Raw genomic sequence first — 17,480 nt, 5'->3', positions numbered from 1 at the left:
ACCTTCCACACCAAGCGCGCGCTGGACAAGGTCCTCCCGCTCTTTGCCGACGGTGCCGACGACGGCGCGCCGCGCGACGAGACGACTTCCCTCACCGCCGCTCTGCGCGGCGGCTTTCTGCAGGACGCGGCCCCCTCGCGCGAGAGTCTCGCCGGCGTTGGTGGCGGGCGGCACGCCCACGGCGACGCCCCGCCCACGCCGACGGTCACGATGAACACACGGGCCGCCATGGCCAACGTCATGTCCATGTTCTCCGGCGACTTTGACGACGACACGCGCGCGCTGGGCGACGCCACCCTCTCGTCGATCCCCATCGAGGACCGCGAGAATGCGGCGCCGGCCAGGTCCCGCGGCGCCAGCGGTCGCAGCGCTGCGGCAAAGAGCGCGCAGACCCCGGGCGCCGTCGCGCCAGCGCGCAAGGGCCTGGGCCTCGCCGTGCAGCCGACCAAGAAGACCAACCGCGAGGTGCTCCAGGAGGAGCTGGCCGCCAAGGAGAACCGCCAGGCCGCCGCCAACGTGCCCCGCTTTGAGCCGGCGCACAATAAGCGCACCTATGGCGATGCCGTGCGGGAGGTCATCGCCGCCCGTAACCAGGGCGAGGAGCCCGACGAGATCACCAGCAACCTCTCCTGGGACGACACCGGCCTCCTCCCCGCCGGCGCCCTGGCCCAAGCGTACGCCTCCCTCCACGCCCGCACTTCGCTTTCGCCTTTTCGCCCAACCGACGACGCACCACCACCACCACCACCACACGCACACCACCTACGATCGTAGGCCGTCGGCCGGCGGGTTCCAGATCTACGAGGACGAGCAAGGCTCGCCTGTGCCGTTGAAGCAGCAGGGGGCTGGCGCCCTGAGGCCGCCCAAGCTGGACTTTGCCGTGTTTGACGACGGCGCGCAGGAGGGCGATGGCGCCGATACCACGAGCCTGCTCACCCTGCCCGTCCTGCAGAAGCCGCAGGCCGCCTCCTTCGCCATCTTCTCTGATTTTGACGACAACCCGCCGGCCAGCAGCACTGCTCAAGCGACCGGCGGCGGCGGCGGCGGCAAGAGGCAACCAGCAGGTACGCCTCTTCTACGCTCTCTCTCGCGCTGGTTCTGCTTTGGACACACACACACGCTCGGCATGTGTATAATCCCACTACTATGTACACCTGATCGCGATGGTGATGCATAGACGAGCGGTTGGGCCAGGTCAAGCAGAAAGCGTCCGTTGTCGATCCCTGGCTGCTCAGCGAAGAGAAGCGCCTACTCCAATTGTACGCCTCCATCGCCATCACCACTATGTTATGCGGCACACACTACGGCTGCATTGTTGGTGTTATTGTTATTGTCCTCACGCACACGCTTGTGTTGCTGCTGCTGCTGCTCGTGTCTTGTGCAGGTTGGGGGACAAGGTGACGCGCTATCCCAATTTTTTCGACTGCCGACCGGAGAAGGCGCCGGGAAGGAACATATTGAAGGGTGCTCACTCCCGCCTCCTCGCTCGTCATTTGCTGCTGCTGCTGCTGCTGCCCTCTCGCACCCGCGCTCGCGCTGGTGGTTGCAGTGAGTGGTGGTCGCTTAAGCCCGCGGTCGGTTTGTGTCGTTCGACAACAACCACAACAACCAACAGTGCCGCGAGGGCGCCGGGTCAGTTCGGTGGCCGAACCCCAGCTCGAGCTGCCGGAGGTCTGCATCGAGGTGGAGGAGCGCGTCGGTGAGGGAGCCTTCGCCACGGTCTTCAAGGTCGACATCATCGAGTGCTCGTTCATCGACCTGGAGGGCGGGGAGACCAACGCCGCCCTCAAGGTGCTCAACGAGCCCTCCCTGTGGGAGTGGTACATCCACCACCAGATCCTCGAACGCATCCCGCGCAACCTGGTACCGCCTTGGTCGCATCCCTCCGCTAGTCTGGCCCCGCCTAACGCCCATCCGTGGCGTGTTCTCTCTCTCTCTCTCTCTTGCGGCAGCACCACAATTTTGTTCGGTTCCACTCGATCCACATGTATAGCGACAAGGCCCTCACACTCATGCAGTTTAGCGATGGCACTCTGCAGGACGCCATGAACTGTTTCCACAAGGTAACGCTGTGTGTGTGTGTTGTTCAATCTTATAACAGATATTTTGGAAAAGTGTTTTCCGAGTGGGTGGTCGTCTCCTGCTAACACGTGGCCGGACTGCGCTTGCTGATCATCGAGCAGATGAACAAGCGCATGGACGAGCCGCTGATCATCTACTACACGCTGGAGATGCTCAAGATCATCGAAATCCTCCACGGTGCGGGCATCATCCACGGCGACATCAAGCCCGATAACTTCCTCATCAAGAACAACCCCGGCGTCGAACTCGACGATTGGGGCTCGGGTTCCGCGGGTACGTAGAGCGCCCAACCCTTCCATCGATGCGTTCGACGTGATGTCGTCCTTACCGCATAGCCGGCTAACGCTGCTGTTCTCCTTCTCCTCTGCATACGCATGAACAGGCTGGGACGGCAAGGGGCTCGTACTGATCGACTACGGGCGGAGCATCGACACCCGCCTCTACCCCGAGGGCACCGTCTTCAATTCGGGCAATCACGTGGAGGGTTTCAAGTGCGTGCACACGACACGACCAACTACACGACCAACGACACGACACATCACGCAGCGCCGATGGCAGTCACGCTGACTGGCTTGTCCTCTTGGTTGTGTGGCGGTGTGGCAGGTGCACGGAGATGACGGAGGGGCGTCCCTGGACCTACCAGGCCGACCTGTTCGGTATCTGCGGGGTGGTCCACTGCCTGCTGCACGGAAACTTCATCGACGTCATCCGAGACCCGAGGACGAAGGACCTGATGCCCAAAATGCCCTTCAAGCGCTACCATCAGGCCGACCTGTGGCGTCCTCTCTTCCGCGACTTCCTCAACATCACCGTACACACCCACTCCTCCTCCTCCTCCTCCTCCTCCTCGGCTGTCAACCGAATGATATGTGATGCTGACTTGGTTTGTGTGGGTATGTGTGTGTGTGTGTTGTGCCCAGGACTGCAATAACATTCCGGACGTGAGCCAGCACAGGCGCAGGTTCGAGGAGCACCTCAAGAAGAATCCGCCCAAGGCCAAGACCATCAAGACCCTCCTCGCCCGTCAGAACATCCTCATGTTCGAGCGCGACAAGAAGCAGAAGTGAGCGCGGCAGTCAGTCGGTTGGGTATGTGCATGCACGAGGGGGTGATCGTGTGGGTCAGCCCCCGCCTGGCTGCCGGCCACCGCGGAGACGGGAGAAAAAATAAAAACTTTTCATACCACGCCTCGCCTTCTTCGAGCAGGAAAAGGCGAGAAAATAAAACATAAAACAAAGAAGAGGCATCTCAACCACACCCCGCCATGGCAGACCGAAAGGCGACGAACAAGTACTACCCTCCTGACTACGACCCCAAATATGTACGTGGGCCGAATGCCGCTTGTCCCTCCTATCTCTGCCCGATGCGCTGCTCATCTCAACGTTGGGCAGGGCGGGCTCAACAAATTCGTGGGGTCGCACCCTCTGCGCGAACGTGCCAAGAAACTGGACCAAGGCATCCTCGTGATACGGTACCGCCACCTTTACCCCCAATGATGCCGTGTACGAGAGCGCGACAGGTGAACGGCGCGACTGACGCAGAGCGTTCCCCCCCCCCCTCTCTTTCTTCTGCAGGTTCGAGATGCCCTACAACGTGTGGTGCGGTGGGTGCGGCATTCACATCGCGCGCGGCAAGCGGTACAATGCGGAGAAGAAGCAGGTGGGCAAGTACTTCTCCACTCCCATCTACCAGTTCCGCATGCGATGCCACCTGTGTCCCAACTACATGGAGATCAAGACCGACCCCGAGGTACCAGCCCCACGCCCCACCGCCATACCGGCTGCTGTGTGCGCGCGTGCGGTCGTTCGTGTGCGGTGTGGAGAATGCTGAAGCTCGTGCGACTGTCCGCCACACGTGACCATCACAGCATTCGGACTACGAGATCGTGAGTGGGGCGAAGCGAAAAGAAGAGACGTGGGACGAAAAGGACAGCGAGACGATGAAGCTGAAGGACGAGGAGGAAGCCAAGAAGCTCGCCGAGGATCCCTTCTACCGCTTGGAGCACCAGACCGAGGACGTGCGCAAGGCCAAGGAGAGCGCGCCCAGCCTGCTCCGATTACAGGAGATCAAAGACGACGTGCAGGACGACTACGCCCTCAACTCGGCCCTGCGTGGCTCATTCCGGGTGCGTGCTCATCGTGTGGTGGCGATCTGTTGGTCGTCATTTTGTTGGATGGTGGTGGTGACTAAGAGCTCTTTCGCTGCTGTGTGTTTACAGAAGCGAAAGAAAGAGCTGGCGGAGGAGAAGAAGGAGCGAGAAGCCAAGAACCTGTCCATCACGCTCTTGCCCACCACGGAAACGGATCGGCTGATGGCGCAGAGCGCGTTCTCGCCTGACCGCGTGGTCAAGCGAAGAAGAACCACCATCACGCCCATCTTCGCAACGGCCACAGCCAACAAGGCCACCTCCGCGGAGGCCAAGAAGAACGAACAACTTCGCGCACTGGCCAGCAGCCTTTACGGCAGGAGAGCGTCTACCAGCCCTACCCCAACCCGCGCTGGCGCGAGCATTGTAGTCACCAAGGGGCCACTGTGAGCTTCCTTGATTTGTGAAGAATGAACAACATTCATGAGAATCAAAAAGCTGGGCTGGGCGGAGAGCAGAGATTTTAATGTGCTTTTAGTTTGAGTGGACCTTCCGTTACATTGCCACCACTTACTCCTGACCGATGACCTTCTTCTCGCTGACATAAATACCGTCCAAGAACTTACGGATATCCTTGTTCTTCACGAGAACCGACTGGTGCACGTTGGCAGCTGCAAGAGGGGGGGGATTAGAAAGATGTACATGGAGAAATGCTGTTGGGGGGGGGGTAAGTACCGGACTGAGAGACGAGCTCGAGATCGTTGCCGGTGAGGATGATCTCGTCCTTCTCAGTGGAACGGGTGACCTTGACACCCTCGAGCATGTGCACGCGACGGACGACCTTCTCGCCCAAGAAGTTGTGAATCTCCACGAACTTGCCGTCATCGGGGATGTTGCAGTTCACGGGGAAATGGGCGTAGACAAACTTCATCTTGTACTCGTAGCCCTACGCGATGAGTGGGAGAATGGGTGAGAAGTGAACCAATGGATGAAAGGGTCGATTAGGCGTACCTTAGTGACACCGACGATCATGTTCTTGATGTGGGTGCAGATGGTGCGGATGCAGGCGAGGTTCTTCCTCTTGCCGAACCAGATGGTGACCTTCAGCTTCCTCTTCTTGCCGCCGATGATCTCCATCTCGGCATCGGTGTGCTTGAACCTGCGGGTGAGCTCACCGCGGGGACCCTTGACGGTGACCACACGCGAGTTGACGCTGACGGTCACTGCATTGGATGGATGTATGGATGGCGCATGAGCAGGCATGTCCTCAATTGAGAATCTAATTGCGCTCATTCATAATCCCCTGGGTGCGAGATCGTACCGTTCTTGGGGAGGGGAAGGACCTGGGAGGCGACGATGGTCTTCATTTCTACGATGGAACAGAGGGCAGCGGGGGTCCACTACGAGGGGAGAGAGAGAAAGGAAGAAGAGAAGACGATACCGCTCGCGCTGCCAGGCTATTCCGTCACCCTTCCAACCCCCGCATATTTCCCGCCACCGAACCAGCAAACCCGGAAAATACCGCACACCACCAAAACAATAAATAAAAATGTGCCGCCCCAGAGAGGGACACTTTATTACAGAAACAGAAGAAGAGGGTGCTGGCGCGGTGCAGGATGTTCAGCAGTGGCGGGAGGCCAGAGGTCGGTCGGTCGGTAGATCGGTAGGTCAGTGTTGGTTAGGCGGCCTCCTCGGTGGCGGGGGCCTCGTCGGACTTGGCGATGGAGTTCTTGCGGCCGATGGCCTTGCCCTTGAGGCGCTGCATGCGGTCGGTGACGCGCTTGGCGCCGGCCTCTCGCCGCTTGTCGAGGTGCTTGGCCGACACCTTGGCGGCCTTCTTGCCCAGGGCGGCGCCCTCCGGCTTGATCTGCTTGCCCTTGGTCGACTTGCGCTGGCCCACGGAGATGCGCTTCTTCATCTGCGACGCCGCCAGCGCCTTCTTGGCTGCCTGCTCCTTGGCCGCCTGCGCGAGCGCGTTCTCGGCCACGGCCACCTTGAAGGCCTCCCCGAACTTGACGATCTGCGACACCGGGTCCGCCTTGGCAGGATCCTCTCCGAAGTAGGCGCACAAGTTCTCGTACCGCTTCTTCATCTGCGTCACGTCCTCGTTCAGCTTGTCCAGCTGCTCCTTGGCCTCCTCGAAGAAGTCGCTCATCACCTTCCCGAACGGATCCGTCGCCTGCACGCACACGCACACGCACACACGGCACACGACACACACGACATACATTCATCCACATGGGTGATTAGCGGTCACCACTCTCGCGAGGGAGCAAGTCACAGAACAAGGGCAGGCAAGGGGTGTGGTGCGGTGCGGTGGGAACCTTGGAGCCCTTGTGGTGCTTGATCTCCTCCTCGACCTGGGCGAGGCCTTCCCTGATGACGGTGACCTGGCGGATGGTCTCGTTCATGCGCTCCATGTGGCCATCGCGGATGTGAGGCATCTCCTCGCGCCACCCCAGCAGCTCGACCTTGACCCTCTCCAAATACTGGAGAGAGAGAGCACCCGCCGAGCAGGTAAGAGGCCACCGGGTGTGTTGTGTGCCGGGCGTGGTGTGTTGTTGAGGGGGGGGGAGGGCGTACGTACCTGGATGAGGTGGTGGAGGAGGTGGTAGGTGGAGCGGCCCTTGACCTTGATGGTGGACTTGGTGTCGACGAGCTTAATGAGCGAGTCGGTGGTGTAGCCCTGACCCTGTCCGTTGTAGCCGTAGGCCCGGTTCATGAAGTTGCCCAGCACGAGGACCACCTCCATGATGCGGCGGAGCTTGTTGCTGGTGCGGAGCTCATGCATGGCGACGTTGCACTCCTTGATGTCGATCCTGAGCTCTTCGTAGCGCGTGGCGAATTCGCCCTTGTACACGAAGCACGCCAGTCGCTCGGCCAACCGCGGGATGACCATCATCTCCAGGAAGAACTTCTCCGCCGCGCCCAGCTTGTCCTTGTCGCCCTTGTACTGCTGGATCATCTCGATCTCGTCCTTGGTGGGCGCCAGCCGCACCAGAGAGCGGGCCATGTCGAGACTGAGCACCTTCTGCAGCGTCCGGCACAGAGGGAGGCGGGTAAGTGACCACACAACACATCACCACCATCCTGATAGCGGATCACGTCGTGTGTGTCGTATGTGTCGTGTGTGTCGTGTGTGTCGTGTGTGTCGTGTGTGTCGTGTGAAAGTAGGGGGAAGGGGAGGAGCAGACCTCATCGCAGGCGAGGATGGACTTCCTGATCTCGCTGTGAGAGATGGGGAATCGGCAAAGGAGGATGCCCACGTTGTTGGCGCGCTGGATGTTGATGATCGACACCTGGCCCTTGGGGTTCTTGGCCTCCTCCTCCTGCTCTCCCACACGCGCATCCCCCACCGCCACCACCACCACGAATTCACAACGACAACGACGGCGTGAGTACACGGCTACGGTTGTACAGCCCGTGTGTTTGTTTTTGGGTTCGTCGGCTTCTTCACCCACGTGCGGCGCGCACCTTTTCCTTGCCGGTGGGGAGGAAGAAGAGGGACTCGAGGGTCTTGTTCTCGAGGACGATGCCCTTCGTGTTCTTCTCCGCCTGCACCCACATCGACTTCTTCAGCTTGCCCGGCGGAACCTGTGCTCCCACCACCACCGCCCACCACGACCACAGCAAACATGGCGCCATGCAATAAAACGCATCAGCGTCTGACCATCATATGCGCACACACACGCACGGACCAGCCTAGGCCCAATGTCGGTACCTTGATCCAGTTGAAGCGCTTGAGCTTGATGCCGTTGAAGGCCGCCTTGCCCGGCAGCGGGGGCGGGCCCATGCCCGGGGGCGGCGGAGGACCCGCGCCCGGCGGAGGAGGCGGACCTCCGAACATGGGGGGCGGGGGCGGAATGCCGCCGGCGTCCGCGCTTGGCGTGGCACTGTCATTGTGTGTGTGTGTGTGTCACCACCACCAGCCAGAACACAGCAGACACAGCACGCGCGCGTCCAAACACTTGCGTGAGAACCTCCCCGCTCAACCGGCAGCCGGCAACAGCAAAGAGCGTACCCGGCGGGAGCCTCGGGCTCGTCGTCCTCGATGTCGGGAATGGAGGGCAGCTCGAAGTCGACCACCTTGGACTTGGTCTCCTCTTCGTTCTCCTCGTCCTGCACGCGCGGGGAGGAATACGGAGATTGGTCGGCCACCAGTTTCGTAGAGTTGCAGTGGTGGCGGCGGTGGTGTGGTATATGGGGGAAGCGGGACAGTGTGTGTGTGTGTGTGTGTCGTGTCGTGGTGTGGTGTGTGTGTCGGACCTTGTCGAGTTCCATGTCGGCCTGGATCTCGCTCTCGCCGGTCTTGGGGTTGACGCGCATGCGGGGCTTGACCTTCTTGGCGGACTTGGCGGTCTCCTCGTCGGAAGAGTTGTACTCGGTGGCGCCGTCCTCGTCGACCTCCTTCTCCGAGTCGTCGTCGTCGCCGTCGCTGTCGTCGTCGTCGTTGGCGTCGCCGTCGCCGATGCCCTCCCAGATGAGCTCGACGACGTCGTCGCCCTGTGTCTCGCACTGGGGGAAGAGGATCTTGAGGGCCTCCTCGATGGTGTGGAGGAGGGCGAGCTTGTCGTCGACGACGATCTTGTCCTTGCGGTTGAGGGCCTTCTTGAAGGCCTCGAGGGAGAGGCGGGTGAGGTCCTTGGAGACGTCGTGTTCGTCGCGGAGGATGCACACGCCGTGGACGAAGAACTCGAGCACCTCCCAGATCTTGGCGCCCACCTTCTGGTGGGTGGGGATGAGGAGGAGGTGGCGGAGGAGGTTGAGGAGGTTCTTGGAGGACTTGAGGCGGTTGGCCTCCCACTTGACCTGGGCGCAGATGGAGACCGGGTCGTTGAGGTCGCCCAGGGCGGCGTAGCCCAGGTTCTCAAAGTTGGTGCCCTTCTGGCCCTCGTGCCCTCCTCGGCCGCCCATGGGCGACGGGTCGGGCAGGGCGCCGCCGAGGGGCATGGTCTGGCCCTTGAGCACGTGCCACAGGGTGCGCAGCTCGGCGAGCTCCTTCTTCTTGTCGGAGCGCTTGAGGTTCATCCACTTGGCGCGGTTCTCCGGGTTCATCGGGTTCTTGTCGGAGCTGAGGATGGAGAAGAACTCGAGGATGGCCGGGAACTTGACCTCCTGGGCGAGCTTGTAGGCCGTGTCCCCGTCCCGGTTCTTGAGCCGGTCCCAGTCGGCCTTCTTGGACACCAGCAGGGCGCACATCTCCACCTCGTCCGACCGGATGGCCAGGTGCAGCGGCGTGTCCCCGCGCTCCGTGTCCTGCACGTTGACGTCGGCCCCCTTGTAGATCAGGTAGGCCGCCGCCTCCACCTGCCCGCCCAGCGCCGCGTTGTGCAGCGGCGTCTGTCCCTTGTCGTTGGCCACCTCGACGGGCGCCTTGCGCTCCAGCAGCAGGCTCACGATGCCCGTGTGCCCGCGGTAGGCCGCGTAGTGCAGCGGCGTCGTCCCCTCCGCGTTCTTGGCGCGCGGGTTGGCCCCGCGGTCCAGCAGGAACACCGCCGTCGTCGTCGACCCGTTGAAGGCCGCCAGGTGCAGCGGCGTGAACTTCTCGTTGTCGGGGCAGTTCGGGTTGGCCGCGTTCTCCAGCAGCAGCGCCGCGCAGTCCCGGTACCCGAAGCACGCCGCCCCGTGCAGCGCCGTGCGCCCCACCCCGTCGAAGGCGTCGATCTTGGCCTTGTGGCGGATGAGGATCGCCGCGCAGTCCGTGTGCCCGTTGTACACCGCGTTGTGCAGCGGCGTGCCCTTCTCGCTGTCCACGGCGTCCACGCTGGCCCCCTTCTCCAGCAGGTACTTGACGCACCACGCGCGCCCGTTGAAGGCCGCCTTGTGCAGCGGCGTCGCGCCCTCGTTGTCCACGCTCCGCACGTTGGCCCCCTTGTCGATCAGCAGCTTGAGCACGTCGTTGTCGCCCATGTAGGCCGACTTGTGCAGCGGCGTCGCGCCCTCTTTGTCCTGCTTGTCCAGGTCCACCTTGAGCGACAACAGGTACTCCACCACCTGCCCACCATACACACACACACACACACATGCACACACACATGCACACATGCACACACACACATGCACACGGGACACACACAATGGTGAGTCGAGGCCGGCGTACATCGCTCCGTGTGCGTGTGGTGATGAGGAACAACAACCAACCAACCAACCAACACCAACAACACGTAGGGGTTCAACGTACGGAGAGCTTGTTGTTGTAGGCGGCGAGGTGGAGGGGCGTGGCGCCGCCAAAGTCGAGGGCGGAGGGCTTGGCGCCGTTGTCGACGAGGGCGGAGCAGATGTTGAGGTATCCGTTGTAGGCGGCGTGGTGCATGGCGGTCTGGCCGTCCTTGTCGCGGGCCTCGATCTTGACCTTGGTCTTGAGGAGCACCTTGAGCACCTCGAGGTTGCCGCCAAAGGCCGCGTAGTGGAGGCACGTGGAGCTGTCCTCGTCGACGTGGTTCATGTCGGCGCCGGCGTCGATCAGGATCTGCACGCAGCCCACGTGTCCGTTGTAGCACGCGTTCTGGAGGGCCATCCCGCCGTCCTTGTCCTTGTGGTTGATGTTGGCGCCCCGGGCCACCAGCAGCTTGACCACCTCGGCCTGGCCCATGAAGGCCGCGTGCAGCAGCGGCGTCACCAGGTCGGTGTCGGTGGCGTCCACCTGCGCGCCGGCCTCCATGAGCACCTTGGCCGCCTGCAGCGAGCCCCGGTAGGCTGCGTGGTGCAGGGCCGTCGCCCCCTCGGCGTCGGGCTTGTTCACGTCGTACCCGGCCTTGATGTACCGCGCCACGTCCGCCACGTTGTCCTTGGCCGCCGCGATGTGCAGCCCGCACGAACGACCCTCCGCGTCCAGCACCTGGATGTCGTCCTCCTCCTCCTCCTCGCCCTCCAACCCCGCCGCCGCCGCCGCTCCCGCACCTGCCTCGCCGTTGGTGGTGGTGTGGTCGACGGGCATGAAGGCCTGCAGGCCGGCGATCACCGAGTCCATGCCCTCGCGCGGGCCGCCCTCGCCGGTGGGCGTGAGGACGCTGCCGCTGCTGATGCCGCTCCCTCCCTTCCGGCTCTTGTCGCGTATGGTGCCGCCCCCGTGTCGACCACCCGACGACGAGGACGAGGAGCTGGGCTTGTCGCCGCTGCTGCGCTCCTTCTTCTCGCTCTCGCGCCTGCGGTCGTCTCCCCGCTTCTTGGTGTCGTCCTTGGCCATCAGCGAGCGGTTGTCCCGCTCCGAACGCGAGCGCGAGGGCTCCTCGCCCTTCTTCGTGTCCCGCTCCCTCTCCCGGTCGCGGTCGCGGTCTCGATCGCGAGGCGAGGCGGCCTCGCGCCCCGGCGTCTTGGGCGCCTTCTTGGTCGACGATGAGCGACCCTTATCGGCCATCACGCCTTTCAAATAATCAACCTGGTTCGACCTTGGCTGGCTGTACTACTCGAGTGTACTTGAAATTTACGCTGCTGTTTTTAGTAGAGTCGCTACCTCCGATGGGAAGAGAAAGATTATATGGACAGATCTCTTCTCCCTCACGGGTGGTGTTCGCCTTTCTTCTTACCTTGGCCTCCCCCTTGGCGAGTTGGGTGGGGTCCACACGCCGCCTTCCTTTTCTCGGGGGCTCCCCGAAGAGGTCTCCTTCTTCCTTAACTGCGCTAACCGGTGCCGTTCTCCCATTGGCTGGACGAAACCAGACGGAGGACCCTCACCGCCCCGAGGCGGCCGGTGGCGGTGGTGGTCACTTGCCGTGGTGGTGGTTCATCGCCCCTCTCGTGGGTGCGGGGGTCCCACAAATCGATTGCTGTCGCTTGTTTGTGACATCTCATTTTTTTTTCACTTTCTCTCCAGGTTTTCTCGGACTGTTTCTTTTTGCTGCTACGCGCGGAGAAAGAAACAGGAAAAGAAATAGGAACGGAGGTGAACCAGCTGTCCATCTCCATCTGCACTTCCCCTCTCTAACAATAGCATGGACGCACACGGCTTCGTCATGGTCAAGGCTGAGCCTCTGCCCGAGGGCACCCCCATCGTGCAGGGCTACGACTTCAACAAGGTGCCCCGCTCTCTTCACCCTGTACTGCCGCTCTTGTTGGCTGACGCCGCGATGGTACGGATGCTGGTGGCTGGTGGTGGGCAAACAGGGTCTGGACTACGAGGCTCTGATGGCCTCTCTGAAGACCACGGGCTTCCAGGCCACCTCCTTCGGCCAGGCCGTCGACGAAGTCAACCGCATGGTGCCCGTGCCCCCCGCACAGCCCACTTTGTTCGTCTTGTTGGGGGGGGGGAGAGTGGCGAGGAGGAGGAGGAGGACACACGCCGTGTGAGGCCGTGCGTGCCGTGGCAAGTGCCACAGAGCCGCCGGCTGACAGCCGCGGTGCTGCTGCCTGTGCTGCGTGGGTGGGTGCTGCGTGTGGGTGCGTGCGGTGGGTGGGTGGGGGTGCAGTTGCGGTGGTCGCTCAACGACGAGCCGGTGACGGAGAAGGACGACGAGGAGAGCCGGGACCCGGAGTACCGCAAGGGGGTCAAGTGCACGATCTTCCTGGGCTACACGTCCAACATGATCTCGTCGGGCGTGCGCGAGATCATCCGCTACCTGTGCCAGCACAAGCTCGTCGACGTCATCGTCTCCAGCGCCGGCGGCATCGAGGAGGACTTCATCAAGTGCTTCGCCCCCACCTACTGCGTGGGAGACTTCAGCCTCGATGGATGCGCCCTCCGCCTCAAGGGACAGAACCGCATCGGTGCGTGGTCAGCACCAGCACAGCGCGTACCTCTTATCTCTCCATGCGTCTTTTTCTATGATTGACATCTCTATGTCCCCCCCCTCTTATTTCTATACATCGCGCCTCTCTCTCTCTCTTCTCTCTCGCTCGCTCGCTCTCTCTTCTCGAGTGCAGGCAACCTGATCATCCCCAACGAGAACTACGTCAAGTTTGAGGAGTGGATTCTGCCAGTCCTCGACGCCATGGTGCTCGAACAGAAGGAGAAGGTGCGACACACACACACACACACGCTCGCACACACACACACTCGGGCCGTGCGTGCGCCCGCCGCCTCCCACTTCTCGGTTCTCACACAGCTGCCCTCCTCGCGACTGGTGGTGTAGCAACAACCAACAACAACCAATAACAATATTAATAATAATAATATGAATGATCATGTCGTACATAGGGTGAGATCTGGAGTCCGTCGAAGATGATCAGCCGGTTCGGCAAGGAGATCAACAACCCCGAGTCCGTTTACTACTGGTGCTGGAAGGTTCGGCTCAGCCCACACCACCACACCAGACCAGACCAGACCAGACCAGACCAGACCAGACCAGACCAGATCAGATCAGATCGGACCACCTCTAGAGGCGGCCCTCTATCCGGACCTTAGCATTAACGCGATCCCCCGGTCATGTCATCGTGTGGGGGGGCGGGGCGTGCAGAATGACATCCCCGTGTTCTGCCCGGGCCTGACCGACGGTTCGATTGGCGACATGATCTACTTCCACTCGTACCAAAACGAGGGCCTCATCGTCGACATTGCGCAGGGTGCGCTCCCCCCTCCGCTCCTCCACACCATCGGGCCGCTCGCCACTCACCCGTCGTGATGTCGTGGTCCATTCGCCTCCATTATTATTATTATTGTTGTTTTTTGTTATTTTGTTATTATTGTTATTATTGTTATTATTGTTATTATTATTATTATTGTATCCTTCCGTGGCGATCCTTCTTCGCATTGGTGGGGTTGGGGGTGGGGGCAGACATTCGCGGAATCAACAACAAGGCCGTGTACGCCAAGAAGTCGGGCATGATCATCCTCGGCGGAGGTCTCATCAAGCACCACATTTGCAACGCCAACCTCATGCGCAATGGCGCCGACTACACAGTGTTCATCAACACCGGCCAGGTAATGATGCGCTCACACGCTCTCTCGCTCTCGGCGCCTCACACTTATGGGTGGGTGTAGGAGTTCGACGGCAGTGATTCGGGCGCGCGTCCCGATGAAGCCAAGTCGTGGGGCAAGATCCGCTACGACGCCTCCCCGGTCAAGGTACAGAACGCCCCCCCCCCTCCATGGCCACGCTGTCGTCCGCAACATGTTGCGCCGCCTCCCGCGTGTCGTGTGGGCCGAGGGAGCTGAGGTCTGACTCGGTGTGGGGGGGGGCAGATGTACGCCGACGCGTCGATGGTGTTCCCGCTCCTGGTGGCCGAGACCTTCGTCAAGCATCAGCTCAAGAAGACCAAGGAGCAGCAGCAGCAGGAGGAGGGCGCCAAGGCCCAGTAAGCAGGACCGATAGTCGTCGGGACGCGAGGAAAAAGAAAGTGTGCCACGACATAAACCGCCGCCGCCGCCGCCGTCACATGAGGTGGCAAGCGGTTGCATTGCACCCCAGCCGTTGTTGCTCGGCCCAGGGAATTTACTGGGAACCTCCAAGGGGGGGGTGGCACATTGATTTCCGGGGGGGGGAGGCGGTGCGGCAATCGGATGAGATGGGCAGTGTCGGGGGCTGCCGCCTGCTGCGCGCTGTCCCGCTACAGGTTGCTGAGCCAGGAGGGGAGCATCATGAAGAGGAGCAGGAGGACTCCCAGCAGCCACTTCCAGCCGTTGCCCCCGGCGCCCTTCTCGGCGAGGATCTTGGCCGTGTGGTAGGTCAGCTTGCCGCTTCGCTCCATTTCCACCTCGAGCAGTTCGTTCAGCTCCAGCTCGTGCAGCTGGTTAGGGGGGGGGGAAGGATATGTCCACCATCAACCACGTTAGAGGGGGGGGGCACACCGGCACGTGTGTGTGTGTGAGAGAGAGAAGAGAGATGGCGGCGGAGGTCGGTACCACGTCGTTGGGGCGCACGCGGTGAGTGATGGCGCCCCACTGCTCCTGCTCGATGGTGGCGAGCAACTCTTCGAGCGTGCTGGGCAGGCCGCTCTGCTGCTGCTTGCCGCCCTTCTTCTTGCCGCCGCCGCCATCGTTGGCACCCGGGGCGAGACGGGTCCGCACCCACGGGAGCACGCGGGCCAGGATGACGCTGCCGTCGCCGAGCTGCTGCGTGAGGGCCTCCTCCAGGCGTGTCATGTCCTGCAGCTGCGCCACCCACTCCACGCCCACCTGCCCGGTGGCCTCGGCGCCCAGCCCTCGCACCACCTCCGCCACCCCACCCTCCTCCTCCTCCTCCTCGCCCTCTTCTCCTTCTTCGGACTCCTCGTCCGCAGCCGTCGTCGTCTTGGGCTTCCGCTTTCCTCGCGGTGCGGCCTTGCTGCTGCTGCGGCCGCGGCCGCCGCCGCCGGTATTGGTGCCGGGCGGGGGTACGAGCCGTATGAGGTGTGCCTGGTGGAGGAGGCCCACGACGGCCAGGCCCTCCACCTGCCGCTCCACGCGACACAGCCGCACGATGTCGGCCTGCCTGCTCCACTCGCGGCGCGTGGATGGCAAGGATGGCAACGACGACGACGAGGCCACGGCGCCGCCCTTGGAAGGCGCCTTCCTCCTCTTGTTGGCCCTTTCCTCCTCGTCGTCCTCTTCCTCGGGGGCGAGTCGCTGGCGCAGCCACTCGGTGACGGCGTCGGTGGCGGTCTCCACGTCGAGGCGGCCGTAGGCCACGTAGTCCTCCTCTGAGTCCGAGTCCTCCGAGCTAAGCTCCGCCGCCTCCGCCTCCTCATCGCTGCTGCTGCTGTTGTCGTGGTCGTGGTGGCCCACACCGCTGCCCTTCACGCGGGTGCTGTTGGCCACCACCACCACGTCGCGGTCGTCCTCGCCGCCGCCGTGCTGGTACTCCACGGGGTCGTCCTCTGCCACGAGGGGCAACCCGTGCTTCTTCTGCTGGCGCTTGCCCTTCCTGCGCTCCATCCCTCTTCTTCTTCTTCTTCTTTGCCTCCTTTTGCAGCTTCGCGTCACCAAGCAAAGCGGAAAAGGAAAGGAAATGCGGACCGGAGAAATGTTTTGCGCACCAATTTACAAAAGGAAAAAAGAATGAAGAAAAGGCACACTTTGTTGTTCAGAGGTCCATTTCGTCCTCGTCGCCGTTGTCGCTCGTGGTGGCGGATTCGTCGTCCTCCGCTGCGACCTCCTTCTCGGCGGCTTCCTCGCCCTCTCCATCTTCGTCGTCGTCGTCGTCGTCGTCGTCGTCGTATTGGTCGAGGTCGAGCTGTGAGGGCACTTCTCGCCCGGCGAGATCGCGGTGCTTGAGGTTGCCCAGGGAGAAGGCACCCAGGCTGTCGTTCTGCGCACCACCAGCCACCAGCGAACGAGCATGGACGGGCGAGGGCAGGTGAGGCGACATAAACACACACGACACACACGACACACACACGATAGGTGTGCAACAGCGCATGGGGGAGAGTTGCACGCACCTCGATGAGCATGGCCTTGACCTTGTACAGCAGCAGCTCCAGCGATCGCCGCATGGGCGGCACCAGGTTGACCAGCACCACCAGCTTCTCCACCTAGCGCGTCCTCCCCCCCAAGCCAGGCACGGATGTTGGGGGAAAAAACAACACGCCACTACGAAGCGTCCACTCACGGCGGCCAGGCGAGGGGCCGAGGTAGGAGGAGCACCTTGGAGTGTGCGCACAGGGCCTGTAGGGTGCGCGTGGCCTGCTGGAGGGACTTGAAGGTGCTCAGGATCTCCTCCTGGTGGCCCAGGAAGTGGGCCGAGAGGAAGGGCATCACTTTCATGAACCGGTCCAGGAACGTGCGCCCACGCCGCAGCAGCGCCGTCAACGCCGGAGCCGGCAGCTGGCGTGTAGCAACCCCCCACCACCACCACCACCACCACCACCACATGTGAGCGTATGACCACCAGCCACCACCAGCCACCAGCCATGACCACCAGCCACCAGCCACCACCAGCCATGACCACCAGCCACCAGCCATGACCACCAGCCACCACCAGCCACGACGACACGAGGGGTGGTTGGGGAGAAGTCACCTCGCAGCGGGAGAGCTGGCAGAGGGCCTGGAAGAGGAGGACGAGCTGGTTGCACTGGGCGAGGGCCACGCTCGGCTCCTCGCCGCTGTTGGCCAGGGGCAGGTCGGTGAGGCACGCGTCCAGGTGCGCGAGGAGGGCGCGGTAGTAGGCCGGAAACGTGTCCCCCGTCAGCGAACGGAACTTGGGCCGCCCCTGCTGCTGCTGCTGCTGCTCCTCCTCCTCCTCCGGCTGCTGCTGCTGCTGCTGCTGTTCGTCGTCTACTGCCGGCCTGCGCGTCGTTAACCATTATCACCACCGGCCACCGCCAGCCGTTGCCGTTGCCGCGCGTGAGCGTACGCGCCAGGAGGATGTGACATGTCGGCCAAGTTGCATGGGCGGCGGTGGTGGTGGTGGTGGTGGCTGGTGGTGGCTGGTGGTGGTTGGTGGTGGTTGGTGGTGCCAGG

General features: G+C 62.4%; 7 protein-coding genes across 7 annotated transcripts in view; 3 read left to right on the top strand and 4 right to left on the bottom strand.

The window, feature by feature from the left end:
• The window catches only part of ACA1_094950 (protein kinase domain containing protein), a gene marked incomplete at both ends in the record, with an annotated part of 3,869 nt that extends 720 nt beyond the window's left edge, over positions 1–3,149 (top strand). Inside the window, 10 exons of the mRNA XM_004334850.1 lie at positions 31–674; positions 775–1,064; positions 1,178–1,259; positions 1,385–1,464; positions 1,616–1,863; positions 1,953–2,063; positions 2,184–2,355; positions 2,465–2,573; positions 2,686–2,893; positions 3,003–3,149. Coding sequence (XP_004334898.1) covers positions 31–674; positions 775–1,064; positions 1,178–1,259; positions 1,385–1,464; positions 1,616–1,863; positions 1,953–2,063; positions 2,184–2,355; positions 2,465–2,573; positions 2,686–2,893; positions 3,003–3,149 — 2,091 coding nt within the window. The remainder of the gene's footprint in view (positions 1–30; positions 675–774; positions 1,065–1,177; positions 1,260–1,384; positions 1,465–1,615; positions 1,864–1,952; positions 2,064–2,183; positions 2,356–2,464; positions 2,574–2,685; positions 2,894–3,002) is intronic.
• A 197-nt stretch (positions 3,150–3,346) lies between these two features.
• Positions 3,347–4,618, top strand: ACA1_094940 (cell cycle control proteinrelated, putative; the record flags this gene model as incomplete). Its single annotated transcript, XM_004334849.1, has 5 exons — positions 3,347–3,403; positions 3,474–3,553; positions 3,657–3,831; positions 3,950–4,207; positions 4,301–4,618. 5 exons carry the CDS (start codon positions 3,347–3,349, stop codon positions 4,616–4,618), a joined length of 888 nt encoding a protein of 295 aa, XP_004334897.1.
• Positions 4,619–4,738: 120 nt separating this feature from the next.
• ACA1_094930 (ribosomal protein L6, putative) lies at positions 4,739–5,535 on the bottom strand (the record flags this gene model as incomplete). The annotated part of the gene is made up of 4 exons (XM_004334848.1): positions 4,739–4,839; positions 4,904–5,114; positions 5,180–5,391; positions 5,490–5,535. 4 exons carry the CDS (start codon positions 5,533–5,535, stop codon positions 4,739–4,741), a joined length of 570 nt encoding a protein of 189 aa, XP_004334896.1.
• Positions 5,536–5,846: 311 nt separating this feature from the next.
• Positions 5,847–11,525, bottom strand: ACA1_094920 (Ankyrin repeat containing protein; the record flags this gene model as incomplete). The annotated part of the gene is made up of 9 exons (XM_004334847.1): positions 5,847–6,347; positions 6,493–6,657; positions 6,756–7,199; positions 7,363–7,497; positions 7,643–7,762; positions 7,890–8,061; positions 8,190–8,287; positions 8,435–10,162; positions 10,350–11,525. The coding sequence occupies 9 exons, from the start codon at positions 11,523–11,525 to the stop codon at positions 5,847–5,849; spliced, it is 4,539 nt and encodes a 1,512-aa protein (XP_004334895.1).
• Positions 11,526–12,099: 574 nt separating this feature from the next.
• On the top strand, positions 12,100–14,402 carry ACA1_094910 (deoxyhypusine synthase; the record flags this gene model as incomplete). Its single annotated transcript, XM_004334846.1, has 9 exons — positions 12,100–12,183; positions 12,272–12,364; positions 12,574–12,871; positions 13,028–13,119; positions 13,302–13,388; positions 13,561–13,666; positions 13,879–14,024; positions 14,085–14,168; positions 14,286–14,402. 9 exons carry the CDS (start codon positions 12,100–12,102, stop codon positions 14,400–14,402), a joined length of 1,107 nt encoding a protein of 368 aa, XP_004334894.1.
• Positions 14,403–14,650: 248 nt separating this feature from the next.
• On the bottom strand, positions 14,651–15,956 carry ACA1_094900 (uncharacterized protein; the record flags this gene model as incomplete). Its single annotated transcript, XM_004334845.1, has 2 exons — positions 14,651–14,830; positions 14,946–15,956. The coding sequence occupies 2 exons, from the start codon at positions 15,954–15,956 to the stop codon at positions 14,651–14,653; spliced, it is 1,191 nt and encodes a 396-aa protein (XP_004334893.1).
• Positions 15,957–16,104: 148 nt separating this feature from the next.
• ACA1_094690 (Fanconi anemia complementation group D2 family protein) overlaps positions 16,105–17,480 on the bottom strand; it is a gene marked incomplete at both ends in the record, with an annotated part of 8,202 nt that continues 6,826 nt past the window's right edge. The window contains 4 exons of the mRNA XM_004334844.1: positions 16,105–16,329; positions 16,460–16,552; positions 16,665–16,844; positions 17,038–17,283. Of these exons, the coding sequence (XP_004334892.1) occupies positions 16,105–16,329; positions 16,460–16,552; positions 16,665–16,844; positions 17,038–17,283 (744 nt within the window). The remainder of the gene's footprint in view (positions 16,330–16,459; positions 16,553–16,664; positions 16,845–17,037; positions 17,284–17,480) is intronic.

This window comes from Acanthamoeba castellanii, assembly GCF_000313135.1.
Source record: "Acanthamoeba castellanii str. Neff unplaced genomic scaffold scf7180000084645, whole genome shotgun sequence".
In the NCBI taxonomy this organism is placed as follows: domain Eukaryota; phylum Discosea; order Longamoebia; family Acanthamoebidae; genus Acanthamoeba; species Acanthamoeba castellanii.
The sequence above is the reverse complement of the archived record's forward strand: the minus strand, read 5'-3'. Positions and strand labels throughout refer to the sequence as shown.